This window comes from Takifugu rubripes, chromosome 3, assembly GCF_901000725.2.
Source record: "Takifugu rubripes chromosome 3, fTakRub1.2, whole genome shotgun sequence".
Lineage (NCBI taxonomy): Eukaryota > Metazoa > Chordata > Actinopteri > Tetraodontiformes > Tetraodontidae > Takifugu > Takifugu rubripes.
Window position 1 is genome coordinate 17102915 of NC_042287.1, and position 20654 is coordinate 17123568.

General features: G+C 58.2%; 3 protein-coding genes across 8 annotated transcripts; 2 read left to right on the top strand and 1 right to left on the bottom strand.

Annotated features, from left to right (window-relative positions):
- The first annotated feature begins 4 nt into the window (after positions 1 to 4).
- On the top strand, positions 5 to 8358 carry hipk1a (homeodomain interacting protein kinase 1a). 3 transcript variants are annotated; one of them, XM_029833098.1, is made up of 16 exons: positions 5 to 354; positions 455 to 1179; positions 1271 to 1644; positions 1726 to 1849; positions 1941 to 2060; positions 2123 to 2209; positions 2689 to 2870; positions 2985 to 3132; positions 3978 to 4182; positions 4247 to 4353; positions 6088 to 6236; positions 6317 to 6469; positions 7175 to 7297; positions 7368 to 7537; positions 7626 to 7732; positions 7806 to 8358. In XM_029833098.1, the coding sequence occupies exons 1-16, from the start codon at positions 321 to 323 to the stop codon at positions 8154 to 8156; spliced, it is 3159 nt and encodes a 1052-aa protein (XP_029688958.1). In that variant the 5' UTR covers positions 5 to 320; the 3' UTR covers positions 8157 to 8358. The 3 variants fall into 3 exon arrangements, with proteins under 3 accessions (XP_029688958.1, XP_029688959.1, XP_029688960.1); XM_029833099.1 differs by having other exon boundaries at positions 7809 to 8358; XM_029833100.1 differs by having other exon boundaries at positions 6091 to 6236.
- A 66-nt stretch (positions 8359 to 8424) lies between these two features.
- sdf4 (stromal cell derived factor 4) lies at positions 8425 to 11136 on the bottom strand. 3 transcript variants are annotated; one of them, XM_029833105.1, is made up of 7 exons: positions 10878 to 11136; positions 10089 to 10399; positions 9759 to 9895; positions 9577 to 9690; positions 9351 to 9477; positions 9057 to 9232; positions 8425 to 8976 (listed from the first exon to the last, which is right to left on the bottom strand). In XM_029833105.1, the coding sequence occupies exons 2-7, from the start codon at positions 10385 to 10387 to the stop codon at positions 8789 to 8791; spliced, it is 1041 nt and encodes a 346-aa protein (XP_029688965.1). In that variant the 5' UTR covers positions 10388 to 10399; positions 10878 to 11136; the 3' UTR covers positions 8425 to 8788. The 3 variants fall into 3 exon arrangements, with proteins under 3 accessions (XP_029688965.1, XP_029688964.1, XP_029688963.1); XM_029833104.1 differs by having other exon boundaries at positions 9319 to 9477; positions 10089 to 10393; positions 10881 to 11134; XM_029833103.1 differs by having other exon boundaries at positions 9319 to 9477; positions 10878 to 11134.
- Positions 11137 to 11198: 62 nt separating this feature from the next.
- On the top strand, positions 11199 to 20322 carry c1qtnf12 (C1q and TNF related 12). 2 transcript variants are annotated; one of them, XR_003887745.1, is made up of 9 exons: positions 11199 to 12445; positions 16889 to 16993; positions 17334 to 17445; positions 17518 to 17708; positions 18171 to 18279; positions 18352 to 18445; positions 19444 to 19522; positions 19589 to 20120; positions 20208 to 20322. XR_003887745.1 is itself a non-coding variant. In XM_029833106.1 (8 exons), exons 1-8 carry the CDS (start codon positions 12266 to 12268, stop codon positions 19685 to 19687), a joined length of 969 nt encoding a protein of 322 aa, XP_029688966.1. In that variant the 5' UTR covers positions 11199 to 12265; the 3' UTR covers positions 19688 to 20186. The 2 variants fall into 2 exon arrangements, 1 of the variants encoding a protein (XP_029688966.1); XM_029833106.1 differs by lacking the exon at positions 20208 to 20322 and having other exon boundaries at positions 19589 to 20186.
- Positions 20323 to 20654: the final 332 nt, after the last annotated feature.

Genomic DNA, 20654 nt, shown 5'->3' on the forward strand with positions numbered 1-20654 from the left:
TCATCGCGCGAGAGGCGGAAGCAGGAAGTGCTGGAGCTGCAGAGGACCCCCCCCAACCCCCGTAGGGTGCACCGACTGGTGGGGCTGCGTCCCGGCGGAAGGGCGCTCCATCCTGCTCGGCCGGACGGTCACTGACAGCATGCGGATCTGTGTCGCCCAGAGCGCGACGTGCCTGCGCATTCCCGTCACGCACGACCCCGCAACGCTGAGCTAACTAGCGGGATTAGCTCCCGTCCATCCCGCTGCAGAGGAGCCTCCAGCAGCGGGGGAGCTTCAGCACGACGCTCGAACGGAGGAAGATGAGGATGAGGAGCCCGTGAATGTCCGCGAGACGACGGAGTGGCCGGGCCTCAGGTAACTGCACAGGTTAACCGCGCGCACGCACGCGCGCAGCAATGATGAGCTGTGAGTCCGTCGTGTTCTGCTGATGGACTGTGTTGATCTCCTCCACCAGACATGGCGGTGCAGCTCCAGGCGTTCTCCTCCCCCTCCGTGTCTTCCAGCGCCTTCTCTCGCTCCAAGAGGTTAAAGGTGGAGAACGCTGCCTGGGACGTGTCCAACCCTCTGGGGGACGTGTCCAACCCTCTGGGGGACGTGTCCAACCCTCTGGGGGACGCCGCTCCCTCCACCTCGGGCTCCACCTTCAACCCCGTCTCCGGCTGCGACCGGCCGCCGGAGCAGACGGTGGTGCGGGCGGCCGACAGCACGGGCAGCCTCCGTGGACGCCCCTCGTCCTCGTCCTCCTCGTCCTCCTCCGGCCGCCGCGTGAAGGACGGCGACCTCCCCCTCCAGCAGCCGTGCGACCTTCAGCAGAAGCAACGCAGCCTGAAGAGGAAGAGCGAGGAGGTGGACAGCAGCGACAGCGTCCAGATCCTGGAGGAGCTCTCGGCTCCCGTGGTCTCCACCCGTATGGGCGGCGGGGGCGGGACCGCCACGGCCCGGTCCATCGCACATTCCTCTTCCACGACGAAGAGCAGCGCCTCGCACAGCGAGGGCGACTACCAGCTGGTGCAGCACGAGATCTTGTGCTCCATGTCCAACAGCTACGAGGTGCTGGAGTTCCTGGGACGTGGGACCTTTGGCCAGGTGGCCAAGTGCTGGAAGAGGGGCACCAATGAGATCGTGGCCATTAAAATCCTGAAGAACCACCCCTCCTACGCTCGGCAGGGGCAGATTGAAGTGAGTTCTGTGCTGGATCTGATCCGATTCCATCTGGATCTCCTGCTCTAGATTTGAGGACGTTGGACGTTGTCCCTCTGTGTCCCCCTAGGTGAGCATCCTCAGCAGGCTGAGCACGGAGAACGCCGACGAGTTCAACTTTGTCCGCTCCTACGAGTGCTTCCAGCACAAGAACCACACGTGCCTGGTGTTCGAGATGCTGGAGCAGAACCTCTACGACTTCCTGAAGCACAGCAAGTTCAGCCCGCTGCTGCTCAAGTGCATCCGACCCGTCCTGCAGCAGGTGTCCACGGCGCTGATGAAGCTGAAGAGCCTGGGCCTGATCCACGCCGACCTGAAGCCCGAGAACATCATGCTGGTGGACCCCCTGAGGCAGCCCTACAGGGTCAAGGTCATCGACTTCGGTTCCGCCAGCCACGTGTCCAAGGCCGTGTGCTCCACCTACCTGCAGTCGCGGTACTACAGGTGAGCGCTCCGGGGCCGGAACACCTGGATCGGGAGGATCGGGAGGACGGGCCGTTGTCTCACGTCCCGATGTTCTCGCAGGGCTCCGGAGATCATTCTGGGTCTCCCGTTCTGCGAGGCCATCGACATGTGGTCCCTGGGCTGCGTGATCGCCGAGCTCTTCCTGGGATGGCCTCTTTATCCCGGCGCCTCGGAGTACGACCAGGTGAGCCGCACCAGAACCTGCGGAGGCCCGAACCGCTCCTCCCTTTAACCCACAGGTGAAGGCGCTGACATCACTTCCTGTCGTCTGTCAGATCCGGTACATTTCCCAGACGCAGGGACTTCCTGCCGAGTACCTCCTGAGCGCCGGAACCAAGACCAGCCGCTTCTTCAACAGGGGGCCCGACTCCAGCTACCCGCTGTGGAGACTGAAGGTGGGTCACGGAGCGGTTCCGCCCGGGCCGGGCCGGGTTCACACCCTGTCTTTACCCTCCAGACGCCTGCTGAGCACGAGGCGGAGATGGGCATCAAGTCGAAGGAAGCCAGGAAGTACATCTTCAACTGTCTGGACGACATGATGCAGGTGAGGACCTGCAGGGCTGCTGGGCCCACCTGAGCAGACACGCCCACCTGAGCAGACACGCCCACTCGAGCAGACACGCCCACCCGAGCAGACACGCCCACGCTGGGCCCACCTGAGCAGACACGCCCACCCGAGCAGACACGCCCACTCGAGCAGACACGCCCACGCTGGGCCCACCTGAGCAGACACGCCCATCCGAGCAGACACGCCCACCCGAGCAGACACGCCCACCTGAGCAGACACGCCCACTCGAGCAGACACGCCCACCTGAGCAGACACGCCCACTCGAGCAGACACGCCCACCCGAGCAGACACACCCACGCTGGGCCCACCTGAGCAGACACGTCCACCCGAGCAGACACGCCCACGCGAGCAGACACGCCCACGCGAGCAGACACGCCCACCCGAGCAGACACGCCCACTCGAGCAGACACGCCCACCTGAGCAGACACGCCCACCTCTGTCCTCCGCCCGCGCAGGTGAACATGACCACCCTGGAGGGCACCGACGTCCTGGCGGAGAAGGCCGACCGGCGGGAGTTCATCGACCTGCTGAAGAAGATGCTGACGCTGGACGCCGACAAGAGGGTGACGCCCACCAAGACCCTCAACCACCCGTTCGTGACCATGACGCACCTGCTGCACTTCCCCCACAGCTCCCAGTGAGACCCCCTGACCCACCTGACCCCCCCCGACCCCACGGGGGCAGTTCTGCTCTGGTTTAGGGTGAGAGAACTGAACCATTTCCTGTCCTGCTTTGGTTCCGTCCCCTCTAGTGTGAAGTCCTGCTTCCAAAACATGGACATTTGCAAACGCCGGTGCGGCGCCTTCGACAGCGGGAAGAACGTGTTCGCCAGCAACGGCGCCGCCGCCGCCGCCAACCTGACCGTCACCTTCAGCAGCCAGTTAAACCAGCACAATCAGGTGAGACGCCCTGAACCTGAACCTGAACCTGAACCTGGCCCTGACCCTGTCCCAGACCCTGTCCCCTGACCCTCTCCTCTGACCCAGACCCTGTCCCCTGTCCCAGACCCTGTCTCTTAACCCTGTCCCCTAACCCTGTCCCAGACCCTGTCCCCTGTCCCAGACCCTGTACCCTGACCCTGTCCCCTAACCCTGTCCCAGACCCTGTCCCCTGACCCAGACCCTGTCCCCTGTCCCAGACCCTGTCCCCTGACCCAGACCCTGTCCCCTGACCCTCTCCTCTGACCCTGTCCCCTGACCCAGACCCTGTCCCCTGTCCCAGACCCTGTCTCTTAACCCTGTCCCCTAACCCTGTCCCAGACCCTGTCCCAGACCCTGTCCCCTGTCCCAGACCCTGTACCCTGACCCTGTCCCCTAACCCTGTCCCAGACCCTGTCCCCTGTCCCAGACCCTGTCCCCTGACCCAGACCCTGTCCCAGACCCTGTCCCCTGACCCTGTCCCAGACCCTGTCCCCTGTCCCAGACCCTGTCCCCTGACCCAGACCCTGTCCCCTGTCCCAGACCCTGTCCCAGACCCTGTCCCCTGACCCTGTCCCAGACCCTGTCCCCTGTCCCCTGTCCCAGACCCTGTCCCCTGACCCTGTCCCATAACCCTGTCCCTGTCCTCTGACCCTGACCCAGACCCTGTCCTCCGACCCAGACCCTGTCCCCTGACCCCGACCCCTGACCAGACCCTGTCCCCAGACCCTGTCCCCTGACCCTGTCCCAGACCCTGTCCCCTGACCCAGACCCTGTCAGTAGTACTAACATGTCCTCCTGTTGTGGCTGCTGGGTTTGTCTCTAAGATGGCGTCCACAGGAGGTCCCTCGCTGTCTCTCAGCAGCAGCGTCCCGCTGCTGAACTACCAGCCTGCCCTGTACCAGCAGGCCACCATCAACATCCCGGGCCTGGCTCAGCAGGGGGTCCCCCTGCAGCCCAGACCCCCCCAGCTCTGCACCCAGACCGAACCCTTCCAGCAGACGCTCATCGTTTGTCCCCCGACCATCCAGGGTGAGGACACAACGTGGAGAGAAGCTAAAGCGGGCGCCATGCTGACAGGATTCTGTCCTCACAGGTCTCCAAGCGTCCAGTAAATCCTCTGCTTATCCCAGCTCCGTCCCTTTGGTCCCTCAGAACCAGTCGGCCCAGTCGCTCCACATTCAGCCCGGCGTGCTGACTCAGGTGGGATCCGAAGGACTCCTCGCCCTCTTCGTCCACTCGTTCCCGTTTTCCTGCTTCACTGTTTCATTACCAAATATAAGGAAACATGTTTAAACCATCTGGTGAAAACGGGGTTGGAACCGCGGGATCAGCCGGGGAATCGGGCCGTACCACAGCCCGTTCCTCAGGGCTTCATCTCCGTAACTCCTCCCCTCACACCTCCTCCCCGGCGTCCCTTGACCCTTGGTGGCAGGAATGTCGCCGTTAGGGTCGCTCCTTGGCCCCTTTCTGGATCAGAATCCTGCGGTCCTGGTAAAAGGCCGCCACAGCAGCAGCTTCAAACACCTTCCTACCTTCCTTTCCTCTGTCCATCCATCCTTCCTTCCTTCCATCCTTCCCTTTGTCCATTCTTCCTTCCTTCCTACCTACCTTCCATCCTTCCTTCCCTCTGTCCATCCTTCCTTCCATCCTTCCCTCTGTCCATCCTTCCTACCTTCCTTTCCTCTGTTCATCCTACCTTCCTTCCTTCCCTCTGTCCATCCTTCCTTCCTTCCTTCCCTCTGTCCATCCTTCCTTCCATCCTTTCCTCTGTCTATCCTTCCATCCTTCCCTCTGTCCATCCTTCCTTCCCTCTGTCCATCCTTCCTTCCCTCTGTCCATCCTTCCTTCCTTCCTTCCTTCCTTCCTTCCTTCCTTCCCTCTGTCCATCCTTCCTTCCCTCTGTCCATCCTTCCCTCTGTCCATCCTTCCTTCCATCCTTCCCTCTGTCCATCCTTCCTTCCATCCTTTCCTCTGTCCACCCTTCCATCCTTCCTTCCCTCTGTCTATCCTTCCATCCTTCCCTCTGTCCATCCTTCCTTCCCTCTGTCCATCCTTCCTTCCCTCTGTCCATCCTTCCTTCCTTCCTTCCTTCCTTCCTTCCTTCCTTCCTTCCCTCTGTCCATCCTTCCCTCTGTCCATCCTTCCTTCCATCCTTCCCTCTGTCCATCCTACCTTCCTTCCTTCCCTCTGTCCATCCTTCCTTCCTTCCTTCCCTCTGTCCATCCTTCCTTCCATCCTTTCCTCTGTCCATCCTTCCTTCCCTCTGTCCATCCTTCCTTCCTTCCTTCCGTCTGTCCATCCTTCCTTCCCTCTGTCCATCCTTCCTTCCTTCTGTCCATCCTTCCTTCCATCCTTCCCTCTGTCCATCCTTCCTTCCTTCGTTCCCTCTGTCCTTCCTTCCTTCCTTCCTTCCTTCCCTCTGTCCTTCCTTCCTTCCTTCCTTCCCTCTGTCCATCCTTCCTTCCATCATTCCTTCCCTCTGTCCTTCCTTCCTTCCTTCTCTCTGTCCATCCTTCCTTCCATCATTCCTTCCCTCTGTCCATCCTTCCTTCCATCATTCCTTCCCTCTGTCCATCCTTCCTACCATCCTTCCTACCTTCCTTCCCTCTGTCCATCCTTCCTTCCATCATTCCTTCCCTCTGTCCATCCTTCCTACCATCCTTCCTACCTTCCTTCCCTCTGTCCATCCTTCCTTCCTTCCCACATGCAAAGACGGTTTCTAACCTGTTTGAGTTAAACCAGCCCATATTCAGTCACGGCGCCCCCTGGCGGCTCGATGCCGCATCGACACCTTCACTAGTCTCAGAACATTGTTGGGCCTCAGGCGAGTTCTGGACAGGTTCTGATGTGAAGCACTTCAGTGTGGTTCTGTGTCCTGCCGCTCGTGGTTCTGTGTGTGTGTGTGTGTGCTGAGGCCAGATGTGCCGTGTGCAGCAGGGCTGGCCAGCAGCTGCCCAGCAGATCCTCATCCCGTCCTCGTGGCCCCAGATGTCGGGCGTCACCATCAACGCCGGCCAGACGCTCGTGGCCGACTCGCCCAGGGGGGGCGGCGTGCCCGAGGGCCAGCCGGCGCCGGGCTGGAGGTGGGTCGGGCCGCTGCCGGTCTGCGTGGTGACAGGACCGTTCTGGTCTGTTCTGATGTGTGTACCGTGTTCTGGCACAGGGGTCGCTATGGAAACCAGTTCGAGGGCCTCAATCAGCAGGATTCCGGCTTCGGCCGCCACGGTGCCCCCCAGGGCCACAGCACGGGAGCCACACACTCGAAGACCCAAACGGGGAAAAGATCAAAGGGTCGCCATGGAGACAAAAGACCCAGGTAACATTTTTGTGAAATTGGATTTGACCCGTCCCAGTACGACCCCTCTGTCCCAGTATAACCCCCCCCCGTCCCAGTATAACCCCCTCTGTCCCAGTATAACCCCCCTGTCCCAGTATAACCCCCATGTCCCAGTATAACCCCCCCTGCCCCATTATAACCCCCCCCATCCCAGTATAACCCCCCGCCCCATTATAACCCCCCCGTCCCAGTATAACCCCCCTGCCCCAGTATAACCCCCCCGTCCCAGTATAACCCCCCTGCCCCATTATAACCCCCTCTGTCCCAGTATAACCCCCTCTGTCCCAGTATAACCCCCCCCCTGTCCCAGCATAACCCCCCCCCTGTCCCAGCATAACCCCCCCCCTGTCCCAGCATAACCCCCTCCATCCCAGTATAACCCTGACCCCTCTGTCCCAGTATAACCCCCTCTGTCCCAGTATAACCCCCTCTGTCCCAGTATAACCCCCCCCCTGTCCCAGTATAACCCCCCCCCTGTCCCAGCATAACCCCCCCCCCTGTCCCAGCATAACCCCCTCCATCCCAGTATAACCCTGACCCCTCTGTCCCAGTATAACCCCCTCTGTCCCAGTATAACCCCCCCCTGCCCCAGTATAACCCCTCTGTCCCAGTATAACCCCGACCCCCCCGTCCCAGTATAACCCCCCCGTCCCAGTATAACCAGTTTGCTCCTCCCCTCCACAGCGCCCCCACTGGTGACCCGTCTCTGCCGATCATCATCTCGGACACGCCCAGTCCGGCCGTCAGCATCATCACCATCCACAGTGACTCTGAGGATGGCGAGGACAGGAAGAGCCCCGCCCCCTGGTGACCACACTTCCCACTGAGTCCTTTTCTTTAGTGGCGCTCTGTCTTAAGCCCCGCCTCCTCTCCGCAGCGCCGGAGCGAGTCAGCGACCAAACGTCATCAGCTGCGTGACGGTTCACGACTCGCACGACTCCGACTCCTCCCACAGCAGCCCGCCGGGCCCCAAGCCCCGCCCCCAGCCCGCCAAGTCCACCGCCATCGTCACGCCGTCGGTGAAGAGCCAATCAGGAGAGAGCTCAGGTCAGAGCCGCGCCTGCTCCTGGTCCGCCGCACTGTTGCCTGGCAACGGGTCACTCGTGGTCACCCGGACGTGTTCTCTTCTCAACAGATCAAACGCCCGGCGGTTCCGGAAAGTCCAGGAAGGGCCCGGCCCAGCAGGCGGGTCGGCCCGGAGGCGTGGCGTCCTGCAGATCCCAGCCCCTCAACCTGAGTCAGGTGACAATGGCGCCGCGTCGTCGTTTCTGGTGAATCACCTGATCACAACCAGAATAACTGTGTTCTGTCGCAGCAGCCTGTGATGTCATCACACCAGGACCAGACAGGAAGTGGGTCCCTGGGGCGCCAGAGCACCTACCCGCCGCCAGGCTCCTCCCACTCCTCCTACAACGCTCTCTTCAGCTCCGCCCCAAACCTGTACGCCTACCCGGCCTCCGCCGCGCTGGCGTCCGTGTCCCAGGCCGTGGACCAGATGCAGGGCGGCCCGTCCCGCCACGCCAGGGTGGGCGGGGCTTATTCCTCCCTGACCCTGCTGCAGAAGAACCTGAGTGGTTCTGGTCCGGGGCAGCACGGTAACCAGCAGCAGGGAGCGCCACCTTTCCACCAGCTCCAGAGGAAGCTGAACCAGTACCCGTACCTGTGAGGAGGCGGAGCCTGAGCTCGCCACGGGTGACCTTTGACCTGTTCGACAGACGTCGGTCCAGGAACAGAACCGCCGTTTTTAAACGTTTTTACTTTCAGCCGAGTTAATGTGGAGCAGAAACGAGAGGTTCTGCCATCTCTGGTCCGGTTCCGGTCCTGTCGGGGGGCAGGAGGAACCGGTCCCAATAAAGACCTCAGAACCAGTCTGGGCTCCTGAATTCCTTATCAGACGAGCTAAACGTTGCTGATCAAAGAATCAAAGCAGCAGCTGGAGAATAAAGAGAATATTTATTAATTCCGGACATTTTTCATAAAGCTGCAACGGTTTTCCCAAGCAAACGTCGGAATGCTGCGACGCCACTCGGCTCCTGAACCAGTCCCGGCCTGACGGCCTCACGTCTAAAGCGGTTTTAAATAATCGCAGTCGTTGCGGCCACGGACGGACGCCGCCGGCGACATTCAGCGGCGTTCTGATGCGAGACGGGAATATTTACATGGATACAGACTCGGGAACGCCGCCAGAACTGCAAAAATAAAAGAATCTAATGGGGATGGACCGGTATATACACACGCAGCATCAAAGGGAGCCGCTAAAGTGGCGCCCAGCCGTGCGGCGCCGCCTCCCGCAGCGCGTCAGAACTCCTTCAGAACTCCTCGTGAACGTTCCTGGCGTAGTCCATGAGTTTGCTCCCGGTGAAGTACTCGCTGTACTTGAGGATCTCGTCCAGCTCCAGGCTGCGGTTCTGGTTCTCGTCGGCCACGGCGATCATCTGCCGGGCCTCGTTCAGGGCGTTGTGCTCGTTCATCGGGTCCATGTACTCCTGCGGGACAAACAGAACCTTTGAGGGGGCGTGCCGGAACGCCCGGCGGCGTGCGCGTGGGATCCGCCCACATTCCCCACCTCCAGCTCCTCCATGGTGACGATGCCGTTGCGATCCGCGTCGATCACTTCCTGGAACTCCTTCTTCCGCTCCCGGACCCAGTCGTCGTCGATGTCCTGGCCCTGCTGGTTGTCCACGGTGCCCACGGGCAGCGAGATGAACTCCGACAGCGTCAGCTTCTTGTCGCCGTCCTGGTCTGCGGAGAACCCGACAGGCTCAGCCCGGTCCAGGTGCCACCAGAACCGGTCCAGGTGCCACCAGAACCGGCCGAAGGTCGCTCACCTAGGTCGCGCACGATCTCCTTCACCATGTACCTCAGCATTCCTCGGCTGTGCTCCGGGTGCAGGAAGGACAGGAACTCCTGCTCGTTCAGCAGCTGGTCCGCCGGGTTGGTGTCGGCCTGGAACCACCGGTCCTTCAGGCTCTCCAGAACCTCCTGAGCTGCAGGAGACAAACGGGCGTTAACTCGTCAGGAAAACAATCCCAGGAATTCGGAGGGGAGAGGAATAACCGGGTGATCCGCTCCCGCCCGCTTCTCACTTTCTTCATCCAGTTTCAGATCTTCGTTGTTCTTGATCTTCTCTGCGACGTCCTTCTCATCGAACCCTTTGCTGGCCAGAAACTTCGCCCTGTATTCGTCCCACGTCACGTGACCTGCGGACAGAGCCGGCCGTCAGTCCCGCACCGCCCCGCCACTCTCCCGACATTCCGACCTCTCTCACCGTCGCCGTCGGGGTCGACGGCGTGGAAGCTGTTCTTGTTTTCCTTTGTGGCCTCCTGGAAATGCTCCTCCGTCTTCTCCATGATCCACCGCTGCATCTCCTTGGCGCTGACGCTGCGGTCCTTGTTGAAGTCCACTCTGAGGGTTCGGCACAGACGCGGGGTCAGGAATGGGGTCGGGAATGGGGTCAGGAATGCCGTCAACAACAAACAGGACAAACAGGCCCAAAACCTCCAGGAAACGAGCTTATTGGAGAACACACACACACACACACACACACACACACGGAGCGTAGTTCAGGAATGCTGTAATTCCAGATTAATTCACTCACTTGGCAAAAATCTCGACCAACTTCTTTCTGTTCCTTCTGGGCTCGGAGTCCTCGTCAAACTCCTCCATCTCTTTTCCCAGGAAGACTTCCTTTTGGAAATCCTTGTTCAGGTGCCCGTCCAGCTCCATTTTCACGGCGTTGAGGTGGTCCGGGGGGAGAATCTCGTTCTCGTCTTTGCTGACTGGAGCTTTGTCCTTCAGGGCCGACATGTTTGCGGGCCGTGCACACGCGTGCGCGGCCAGGAGCAGCAGGCAGGTGGTGATATTCCCAGTCAGGAAGTGGCGGCTCTTCCCAGCCATGACTGCCTGAACGGGACAATCACACAGGCTCGTCACACGTCTCCAAAATGCTAAAACGACACTTCGGAACCGCCCGTCATCACCTTTAGAACATTTTAGAGGCTTAGTTCTGACACCCACCGAGAAACCAGCTCACTTTAGTGCGCAAACGTGACTCAGCAGAAAAAAGATGCTGCGTTCTGAACCAATAGTCACGTCTGTCGGAGTCATTTTACAGACATATTTACGTAAAAGAACTCTGATTCTCGCTATTTACAAGGTTTTCTCATAAGCGTCACCGTGTTCCTCTCGGTTCTGGACATTTATCTAAAACATTAGAGACAACAGACCAACTTTGTGCGCTTACTGTAGCCAATTCAACCAAACATCATCGATGCCTTCAAACAAAATACGCGTCTAAAGCTAAAGTTCGCTACACAACGTTACCGGACCGGAGCGCCAGCTAAGGATAAAGAACTAAATGTGCAGGATAAATGGACCCGTAAAGACCAACCTGAAAGACGGAAGAAGCGACACGACAGAGAAGCTCTGCAGCTGGGCTGAGCTGAGCTAAGCTAAGCTAAGCTAAGCTAACTGCGGCTACCGAGAGCTGCACGCCCCCAACAGCTGGAGTATCCGGTCAGTCCGGCTGTCACAGCGCAGTTCCTGTATACGTGGCTCAACCGGAGCAACACAGGCGGAGAGGAGCGGTTAAAACACGGCAGAATAAACGCAGCTTCCAGGGCGCATCAACCGACCAACCAGCCTTCAGGTCCGGGCTAACAGCTGGCGCTTCTTCGGCTCCAGCCACACGAACACGCGGGCGCCAGCGCCGCCTGTCGGGCGGGAGGCGGCAGTTCCACACGACAACACACGGTCTCTGCTCAAGGAGACACGGATTCACACCGCTGCACGGATTACACAAGCAGAATTATGCACTACAGACCAGTAACAGACCAGTAACACACCAGTGCGTCCTGGAACCTTCTCTGTGGATCCGGGAACATTAGTGTAGGTCCGGGAACATTAGTGTAGGTCCCGCTACTGCCGCTGGGGGGCGATGTACTCAAATGTAATAAAGTTGAGGGTAGAACGCCGAGTTCTGACATATTTATTCACAATAAACCGAACAATGACTTCATATTTTTTGGAAATCCCAAAATCCTCGCTTTGTTCCCGCAGGTTCCCGCAACCCTTTGTTGACTGGCACATCTAAAATAAACTGTTTCCCCAACATCATGGTGCAGGACGGCGTGTTTGTTCAGAGATCCACAGAGAGACGCAGCTTTAAAGGAGAGGAGCTCCGAGCGTCGTGGGTCTGGCGCAAATAAAGCCGACAGACAGACGGACAGAGAGGGATGGAAGAGGGAGAGACGGGGAAGGAGCGCGAGGGGGCGGAGGGTGGTGATAAAAGCCCCCGTCCCTCCCCCGTGAGCTCAGTCTGAGCAGAGACGACCTGCAGCAGCCAGAGATCCATGAGGTGTTGGAGACCTGCAGCACCTGAGCGGAGACCACGAAGTCTGCTGCTTGGAGACCAGCGAGAGGGCAACTTGTGAGGATCCCCAGCGGGACAGAGCCGCCCCCCTCCTCCTCTGGCCCCCTGACCTTCCTCCCCTCTCCTCACCCTCCAACAAAGCAGAGAGCGTGAAAAATCTCACTAATGGGTTTATTTTCTGTCAGATCTGCGCCGATCTGTCGTCCCCCGGGCCCGCTCTGCCCGACATATTTCACAGTTGAGTAATCCTCGTGGCTCTCAGACCGGAGCCAGAGCTTCTGCCGCGGCGGCGTGCTGCTGAGCGCTCGTCAGGGAGTCCCTGGACCCGCATTCCTCTCAGGACTTTGAACCTCGCCAGCATCCTCACAACAAGACTCGGGGCTGTTTTGGTGCAGGGAGCGAAGATGCGGTGTGGGGCCGGGCCTCTGGTGCTGATGGCAGCCGTGTTCTGGACTCAGTGCGTCCTCCTCCATGGAGTTGATGCCAAGAAGGAGCGGAAGAAAGCCAAGGAGGCGGCGCCGCAGCAGACGGAGACCCTCAACGCCACCATCTCCAACAGCGAGGAGGTCGGCGGAAGCATCAAGGTACTGACGCACTTTCCACGTATTTCAGACTTTGATTCAGGTTCTGAAGGTTCTGCAGAACCAGAAGAACCTGAAGAACCTTCCCTTAGAACCGCAGAAGGAAACGTTTGGAACAGATGTTGTGTAAAGGGCAGAGTCGGGTCAGGTGACCCCGGGTCAGGTGACCCCGGCTCAGGTGACCCCGGCTCAGGTGACCCCGGCTCAGGTGACCCCGGGTCAGACCTCAGCGAGGCCAATGTGCGCGACTAAAGCACGATTGGTTGTCCCACGCCATGAACAGATGCAGCCAACTGACAGCGTTACCGTGGCAACCCCGTGAGCGCGCCGTTGCCATTGGAAACGTAAATGAAGCGCAGTGGCTGCTGACCACCCCTCAGAGGTCCGAGGCTGGTTCCTCTCCTTCGGTTGCTGATTTGGAGATGTTGCGTGTGGATCCTGAACGTCTGACTGCTGCTGTTGTTGTTGCCCCCGGCCGTCTGGGGCAGATGTGTTTGGGGTTGTTGTGTCCCCGCCCACCCCTCATGTCACACCCCCCCAGCGGACGCCATCCCGGCCCGTGTCTGCGGGCTTATTTGCTCCGTTCGGGCCTAAAATCCCGACTCAGTTGTAACTTTATTTCCTAATTTTGCGGCGCTCTTCCCAACAGCAGTGCTGCCGCGGCGCCCGGGCCTGTGGCGCCCGGGCCGGCGGCGCCGCTGGTCCCAGCGCATTGATTGTGTCGCCCGCAGGTCTGAGCCGACTCCGCCGTGTCTGGGACATCCGATAGGGGCGGTGCAGCCCTTCCAACTGGGCCAGCGTGTGGTGTAAAGCCCTCACAAAGCCCCATAGAAACGCTCCTGAAAGAGAACACCTCGGCCTGGATTAGCCCCCCCCACATTCTTTTCATGTCGTCCTCCACGACCACGGACGCTCCATCAGACCAGCTCGCCACTCCGAAGACAGTCTGCAGCTTTTGCCTCAATGCTAAACTCTAGTAATTAGGCCTGTTGGCATGACAACGAAGGAAACTCATGAAATACTCAGAAAAGTTCCATATTTCCATGTTTTCCTCGGTGCCAGTGGAAACTTCTCACGATGGCGTTCCCTCCTGACCAGTCCTGTGTGGGCTGCTGGCAGCCAGCAGCATTCCGCAGCAGATTTTCCATCTGACACAGAAATCAGGAGGAAATCTGATCAAATCAGTAGCAAATCTGATCAAATCAAGAACAAATCTGATCAAATCAGGAGCAAATCTGATCAAATCAGGAGCAAATCTGATCAAATCAGGAAGAAATCTGATCAAATCAGGAGAAATCTGATAAAATCAGGAAGAAATCCGATCAAATCAGGGTGATGAATCCTGAAGACCCGTCCGTCCGATACTGAAACATTCGTTCATCACGGGTTTCAGACGTTTCGGGCTCCCGTTCAGTTGTTCAGTGTTCTCTGTGCGTCTAATTAGGGGGCGGAGTCAAACCTCACGCCTGCTGTGTGGCGTGATGGCGAGGAGCTCCTTGTTTCCTGTCCTTTTGGGTTTGGCAGAACCCCCGGTCCTCACTCTCTTCTCTGTTTTCTGCATCTCATCGACAAACAACTGTTTCATTAATTTAAAGATTCTGATGGACAAAACAACACCAACACACCTGCTACAGCCAGGTGTCAATCACAGGAAAGTGGGAGGGGCTAACCTCACCTGAAACATTTACCTGAGAGGAATGTGGCAGCGCACACACCCACAAACAGACCCCCCCCCCCCCCCCACACACACACATACACACACACACACACACACACTGGTTCTGCCCAACGTTTGTATCACAGCGTGTGACGTGTTTCTGGCTCGGTTCTGTGGAACCAGGATCGTATCGGATCTCAACACCTTTGAAAACCTAAAGTACAAATATCAGAAAAGAAATGGGAGGCTACCTGTGCTAGCGGCAGCGCTACTGCTAGCTGGCTCTGTCCTCCCGTCCCACCTCCGTGTCCCTGGTCCGGTTCCTCGACTGGACCCGGGCCAACATTTGTAACGGACTCAGATCCCGTAGATCAACCTGGCGCCGACTCATACTGACGTTCAACGTCCGTCAGATCTCTTCTTCTCTTTTCACGAGGCCTCCCACAGGTGCATGCTGGGTAATGTAGTGTAGCCATCTGAGTCTCGAATCGCACAGAGAGAAAATGGAGAGAAATGGACCGGTCAGAACCGGTACGATGGGATCATGAGCCGGCCCGCTTAAAGCACTGGGAAAAGGGAGAACGTCCATAACTCCTCAGGAGAGGAGGAGAACGTGGATGACTCCTCAGGAGAGGAGGAGAACGTGGATGACTCCTCAGGAGAGGAGAACATCCATAACTCCTCAGTAGAGGAGGAGAACGTCCATAGCTCCTCAGTAGAGGAGGAGAACATAGATGACTCCTCAGTAGAGGAGGAGAACGTCCATAGCTCCTCAGGAGAGGAGGAGAACATCCATAACTCCTCAGGAGAGGAGGAGAACATCCATAACTCCTCAGTAGAGGAGGAGAACGTGGATGACTCCTCAGGAGAGGAGGAGAACGTGGATGACTCCTCAGGAGAGGAGGAGAACATGGATGACTCCTCAGGAGAGGAGAACGTCCATAACTCCTCAGTAGAGGAGAACGTAGATGACTCCTCAGGAGAGGAGAACGTCCATAACTCCTCAGTAGAGGAGAACATGGATGACTCCTCAGGAGAGGAGAACGCAGGCGTGATGCACCCAGCTGAGCAGATGTTCCTCCACCCACAGTCGTGCCCTGGATGTTCCGTCCAGGCATGGACGGCTGCTGGAGCGTGAGAGGAGGATTAGGGGAACGTCCATCATCCTGTGGAACACGCGTGCACAGGTGAACAGGTCGGAACAGACAAGAACGCAGACGTGTTCTAACAGCGGTGACGAGGCTGCTGGCGGGAAATAGTTCTCCTTCTTATTGCTTCAAATAAATCCCCACTAATTTCCTGGGAACGCCTTCACAAACTCCGGGCTGAACCGGACGGACGGAACTTCTGTTATTTCAGCGCCGGCGTTCCTGGTGGTGTCCCGGAGCCTCGTCTCCGTGGTAACCACTGTCAGGCGGACGTCGACAGCGCCGACACGCTCGGCTGCTCCGCGGTCGGAGGCGTGTGTTCACACCTGCTGACAGACGGCGCCGCTCCGAGGCCCGACAGCACCGATCAAAGCAGAACCCGGGTGTTCTCTCAGCCACATTCCTCCTCCGCACTGTGTCGGCCGTGTTGTCAACACGGATACGGAGCCGCGGCCAATCCGCAGGTTACTGCAGACAGGTTGGTAATTCCCGCCTGTTGGTGGAGCCTTTGATGCTTTGATCAGCCGTCACTAGCGTGTCACTAGCGTGTCACTAGCGTGTGTCACGCGCTGCTGCACACGCTTCACCACGACACCAGAACACGCCGCCGTCGGTTGGACTCCGGTCCAGGGGACGATGATCCCGCCTGACGGGATCTCACCTTCGAGGATGGAAACTCGCGAGCACCTACAGGGGGCGGCGAGCGCTGACAGAATGATGGCGTTAGAACGTGGTGACCTCTGACCTCTGACCTGTGACCTGGTGACATATCAGCAGATAAGAACGTTCCACCCGGAATGGTGACAGCTTGAGATTCCAAATCCGACAAGATCTTTACTGAAAAGAGTAGCGAGATGAGAGAGAGTGTGTGAGTGAGTGTGTGTGTGTGCATGAGTGTGTGTGAGTGAGTGTGTGTGTGTGCGTGAGTGTGTGTGTGTGTGTGTGTGTGTGTGTGTGTGAGTGAGTGTGTGTGTGTGCGTGAGTGTGTGTGAGTGAGTGAGTGTGTGTGCGTGAGTGTGTGTGTGTGAGTGTGTGTGTGTGCGTTCCTCATCAGGAGACAACGTTCCTCCTGAGGAGACAACGTTCCTCTTCAGGAGACAACGTTCCTCCTGAGAAGACAACGTTCCTCTTCAGGAGACAACGTTCCTCCTCGGGAGACAACGTTCCTCTTCAGGAGACAACGTTCCTCCTCGGGGGACAACGTTCCTCTTCAGGAGACAACGTTCCTCTTCAGGAGACAACGTTCCTCCTGAGGAGACAACGTTCCTCTTCAGGAGACAACGTTCCTCCTGAGGAGACAACGTTCCTCATCATTAATCTGCTCGCAGACGTTGGGAAGGCGGCTTAGATGAGATGTTGCGCAACATCCTCACACGCTTTGTTTTTGAAGGTTCTCCGACCACAGAACTCCAGCAGAACCTCCGCAGAACCTCTGGCTGGTGTGAAACAGGTCCGGGCTTTAGGATCAGGTCAGGTCCCACCACCAGAGGTCGCCAAATCCTGCAAACGTCCTCACACTACGGTGGCTTTCCCACGACGGCTTCTGCCAGAATTCCTGATCCAGCTGCTTCCGATGGATCCAGGATGCTGGAATGTCGGGCGGATTGCTGCGTGTTTACCTGGAGTGTTTCTGTGCGGCAGGTTCCAGACGGCCAGCGAGTGGATCCGCTGGGATCCTGGATGGACTTCGTCAAACGACCCGTCGGAAACTTTCCTGCGAAGTGTCGCAAACGCAAACGACCTCTGGTAAAAAAACGCACTCGTCAAAAACGGGCTGAGAAACGGGCAGAGCGGCAGGAAGTGTCGCAAACTTTCAAAATAAAAGCACAGAATTCAAACCAAAATGTTGCTGTGGTGAAAATCTGGCTCCTCCCACCGACGCACAGCCGCCACAGCAACAGGAAGTGACATAAAGCTGCCGTTTCCTGTCACGTGATCGCCCGTCTTTGGTGGATATTTGAAGTGGGGACATTTCTCATCATTCTGATGCTACCATCATGCTAAGCTAACCTGTGTTGGTCGTTTGTACCTGCTCACGTCACCTGGAGGTGGGAGGAGCTCTCATCTACCTGTCTTGCCCCCCTAGCCAGGCCCTCCTGGTCCTCCAGGTCCTCCTGGCCCACAGGGACCTCCAGGCTCTCCAGGGGCGGAGGTCACTCAGGAGGTTCTTCTCCAGGAGTTCAAAGAGATGATCAAAGGTAGCGAACGTGTCTGTCGCGTCCCGGTGGCAGGAAGTGGTGACTGTAGGACGCTTGTCCCGTTCCTCTCAGAGGCCACGGAACGGCGAGCTGCGGCGCTGGAGCGAGCCGGCGGCCCGAGCCAGCGGCCCGCCGCCCTGGCGGCGCTGGACGGGCCCCCCCCCCCCGCCTGCAGCCGCGTCCAGGAGGCGTTCCACTGCAAGCTGAGAGGACCTGCGCTGGTGGACAAGAAGACGCTGGTGGAGCTCCAGAACTTCCAGACTGTGAGTCCGCGTGACGCCGGCGGATCCCCGTCGCCGTGGTTACGCACGTTGTTTCGTGTTTTCAACAGCTCTGTTTGGTTTGAGCTGCGTGTGGGGCAGTTGTGGCGGTGTGTGGGGGGGGGTGGGGGGCGTCTTGTCACCGGCAGCGAGACGCTCGCGGCTTTTCTGGTCGCACGCGTACAAAAGGGAGTCTGTGTGAGACGGGAGGGAGGGAGGACGCAAATAGACGCCGTGCTGGAAGAATTCGCCAGTCGGGACGGGCGGGGGGGCGGGGGGGGGGGGGGGGGTCGGCACCACGGCTGCCTCCAAACCCAGTCAGGGTCCAGAAGAACCAGAGAGCGTGACCGGCAAAGAGCTGGCTGGCTAATATGTTAGCATGTGATCGCAACAGTCACCACGTTTAAAGCAGTTTCTTTTGATAACGTCTGGATGCTAAGCTAACTGCTAACTGCCCACCTTTAGCCTCCAGCTAAAGGAGCCTTCCTCAGGGGGTCGGGAATGGACCAGTCCACCGGCAGGTTCACGGCGCCCGTCGCTGGGATCTACCAGTTCTCTGCTAACGTGCACATCGGTAAGTCGCACCCACACCAGGTTCACGTGCCGCCGCCGCCGCCGCCAACGCCAACGTGCTGGTTGTTTCCAGATCACAGCGAGGTGAAGAGGAGCAAGAGCCAGCTGAAGGCCCGGGACAACGTCCGCGTGCTGATCTGCATCGAGTCGCTCTGCCATCGCTACACGTGGGTACCGCCCACCGCACCGCCAGCGCCCCCTGCTGCTCACCTGACGCAACCACACGCTTCCGTCCTGCACCCACCTCTGTCCGTCGCTAACGTTAGCATGGGGGTTTAGGGCCGAAGCCCCGCCTCCCTTTCCCGACCGGCTCGGACTCTTCTGACACTTCCTGTCTGGAAGCGTCGCTCTTAAAGCTGCCGTCCCCGTCGCCTCGCTAATCTCCCCGGGTGACCTTTGACCCTCCAGGCAGCCTGCTATGCTAAGCAGCGTCGCTGCGTTTGGGAGGCGGGACGCGAACGAGCCGACGCGTCCGTTGACTTTGGCGAAAAATGCTGCAAATTCCCAATATTTCAACATGTGTGTTTACACCAGGAGTGAAATAAATACGGCCTCGCCGGGAGCTCGCCACCACGAGAGGAACGTATAAATAATATTATTATGAAGGCTCCTCCGAGCCAGAGGCGTCTGGAGCGGCCGGGGCCCGAGCCAACGCTCCAGCCGGCCTCGCCCTCCCACATGTGAAAATGCAGGGAATGTGAAACGAGGCTCTTTGTGATGGCAGCCCGACGTGATGGATCTGCCATAAAAATGAATCATGTTTCAGCTAACAGCAGCCAGCGCGCTCGCTGTGTGGTCACAGCCTTCAGCTATGCTACGCTACGAGCAGCGGTCGTTAAAGCGCGCAAGAGCCGGCTTGATGTTTACGCTCCGATCGGGAGGAAAAACCTCCGGGAAAATCTGCGTTTTTGCTCATTTGTCCAAACAGATTATTGAGATGCTAACGAGATAAGCAGCTTCGGTCCTAGCCAAGCTTGGCTAATCTCGCACCGAATGCTAACAGCCACAGGCTGGCGTTCGACAGGCGCCTCATGCTAACGCCAACACGATGGGAAAGAAAGTGAAGAATCAACGCGTGTTCTGTGGTTTGTGCTATGCTAACGTGGCTAATGCTGACGTGTGTAATTTGTGCTATGCTAACGTGGCTAATGCTAATGTGCCGCAGCTCTCTGGAGATGATCGTGGGCCTGGAAAGCAACAGCAAGATCTTCACGGTGGCCGTCCAGGGGCTGCTGGAGCTACAGGTGAGTCACCGACGGCTCGGCCGTGGGCGTGTCCGGTGCATCACCTGCGTCCGTGTCCCTCCCCAGGCCGGACAGTACACCTCCATCTTTGTGGACAACGCCGCGGGCGCTCCCATCACCATCCAGAAGGGGTCGGACTTCATGGGAATGCTGCTGGGCGCGTAGGAGCCGAGCACCTGCGGATCGACGGGTCGATGGATCGGACGCTGCGACCGACTGCAGAGGACAGGAAGTGAGGCGCATCCGGGACCGAGGGCGACGTTAAGAACCGGGAGGACGGTTTCCTGGGAGGCGCCGGTGCTTCCGGGGAATAATCCAACCTGTACATTCCTGCTTCCACGGATGTTTAGAGCAAATCTCGGAACGTTGGGATGTGTCTCCTGTATGCTAACATTCTTCTCTTTATATAGCCGTTGCTTTATGTACACACACGTAGTTAACTGGCATTTATGTGACTTGTGAGGACACTGGACCCCCGACAACAGACGCTCAACAGACGGAAACAAGCTGAGAAAAATTAGGACCATCATAAAAATTCCTTTTTAAAGCGGGTGGGAATCCTTCTGCCCCGTGAGAAGACTGCAATCCTTCTTTTATGGTATTTATGCTTGAGTTTGGTACTTCTGTGTAAACTCCGATATGGAATTAAAGTGGTTTTACTAACGAGGCTGGTTCGTTTCATCAGAGAGGAATCGGGAATCAGGAGCTGCTCCGACGTTCCGATGTTCGTTGAAATTACAAAACTGAAAACAAACCAGCGACTTCAATGTTCCCGGAGCGCCTGGTTTCCAGGAACTAAACCCTTCTGCCTTCCCATCCCCCCGGGCTGACGTTCCACATATTTTCCGTGCTTAATTAACAGATAAGTGTTGCGGATCGGAGCGTCGGGACCGATCGGGAGCTTATTGGAACCTCTGGAACGTCGTCTCCTGGGTGGTCCAACGAGCTGCTAATGCTTGTGCAGACGAGCTTGTTAGCATCGTCGCACGAATTCCTGATGGGATGTCGCATACTGAGCAGTGTGTGTGTGTGTGCGTGTGTGTGTGTGTGTGTGTGTGTGTGTGTGTGTGTGTGTGTGTGTGTGTGTGTGTGTGCGTGCGTGCGTGCGTGCGTGTGTGTGACACACACACTC

Excerpts from the sequence above, each read along its gene's own strand:
- hipk1a (XM_029833098.1), top strand. The coding sequence starts at position 321 with ATGTCCGCGAGACGACGGAGTGGCCGGGCCTCAG. Across the intron at positions 1,180-1,270 it reads CTCGGCAGGGGCAGATTGAA|GTGAGCATCCTCAGCAGGCT; the intron begins GTGAGTTCTGTG and ends GTGTCCCCCTAG. Across the intron at positions 3,133-3,977 it reads AGTTAAACCAGCACAATCAG|ATGGCGTCCACAGGAGGTCC; the intron begins GTGAGACGCCCT and ends TTTGTCTCTAAG.
- c1qtnf12 (XM_029833106.1), top strand. The coding sequence starts at position 12,266 with ATGCGGTGTGGGGCCGGGCCTCTGGTGCTGATGGCAGCCGTGTTCTGG. Across the intron at positions 17,446-17,517 it reads GTTCAAAGAGATGATCAAAG|AGGCCACGGAACGGCGAGCT; the intron begins GTAGCGAACGTG and ends CGTTCCTCTCAG. Across the intron at positions 18,446-19,443 it reads TCGCTCTGCCATCGCTACAC|CTCTCTGGAGATGATCGTGG; the intron begins GTGGGTACCGCC and ends AATGTGCCGCAG.
- sdf4 (XM_029833104.1), bottom strand. The coding sequence starts at position 10,387 with ATGGCTGGGAAGAGCCGCCACTTCCTGACTGGGAATATCACCACCTGC. Across the intron at positions 9,896-10,088 it reads TTGGTCGAGATTTTTGCCAA|AGTGGACTTCAACAAGGACC; the intron begins GTGAGTGAATTA and ends CCGAACCCTCAG. Across the intron at positions 9,478-9,576 it reads TCTGAAACTGGATGAAGAAA|CTCAGGAGGTTCTGGAGAGC; the intron begins GTGAGAAGCGGG and ends TGTCTCCTGCAG.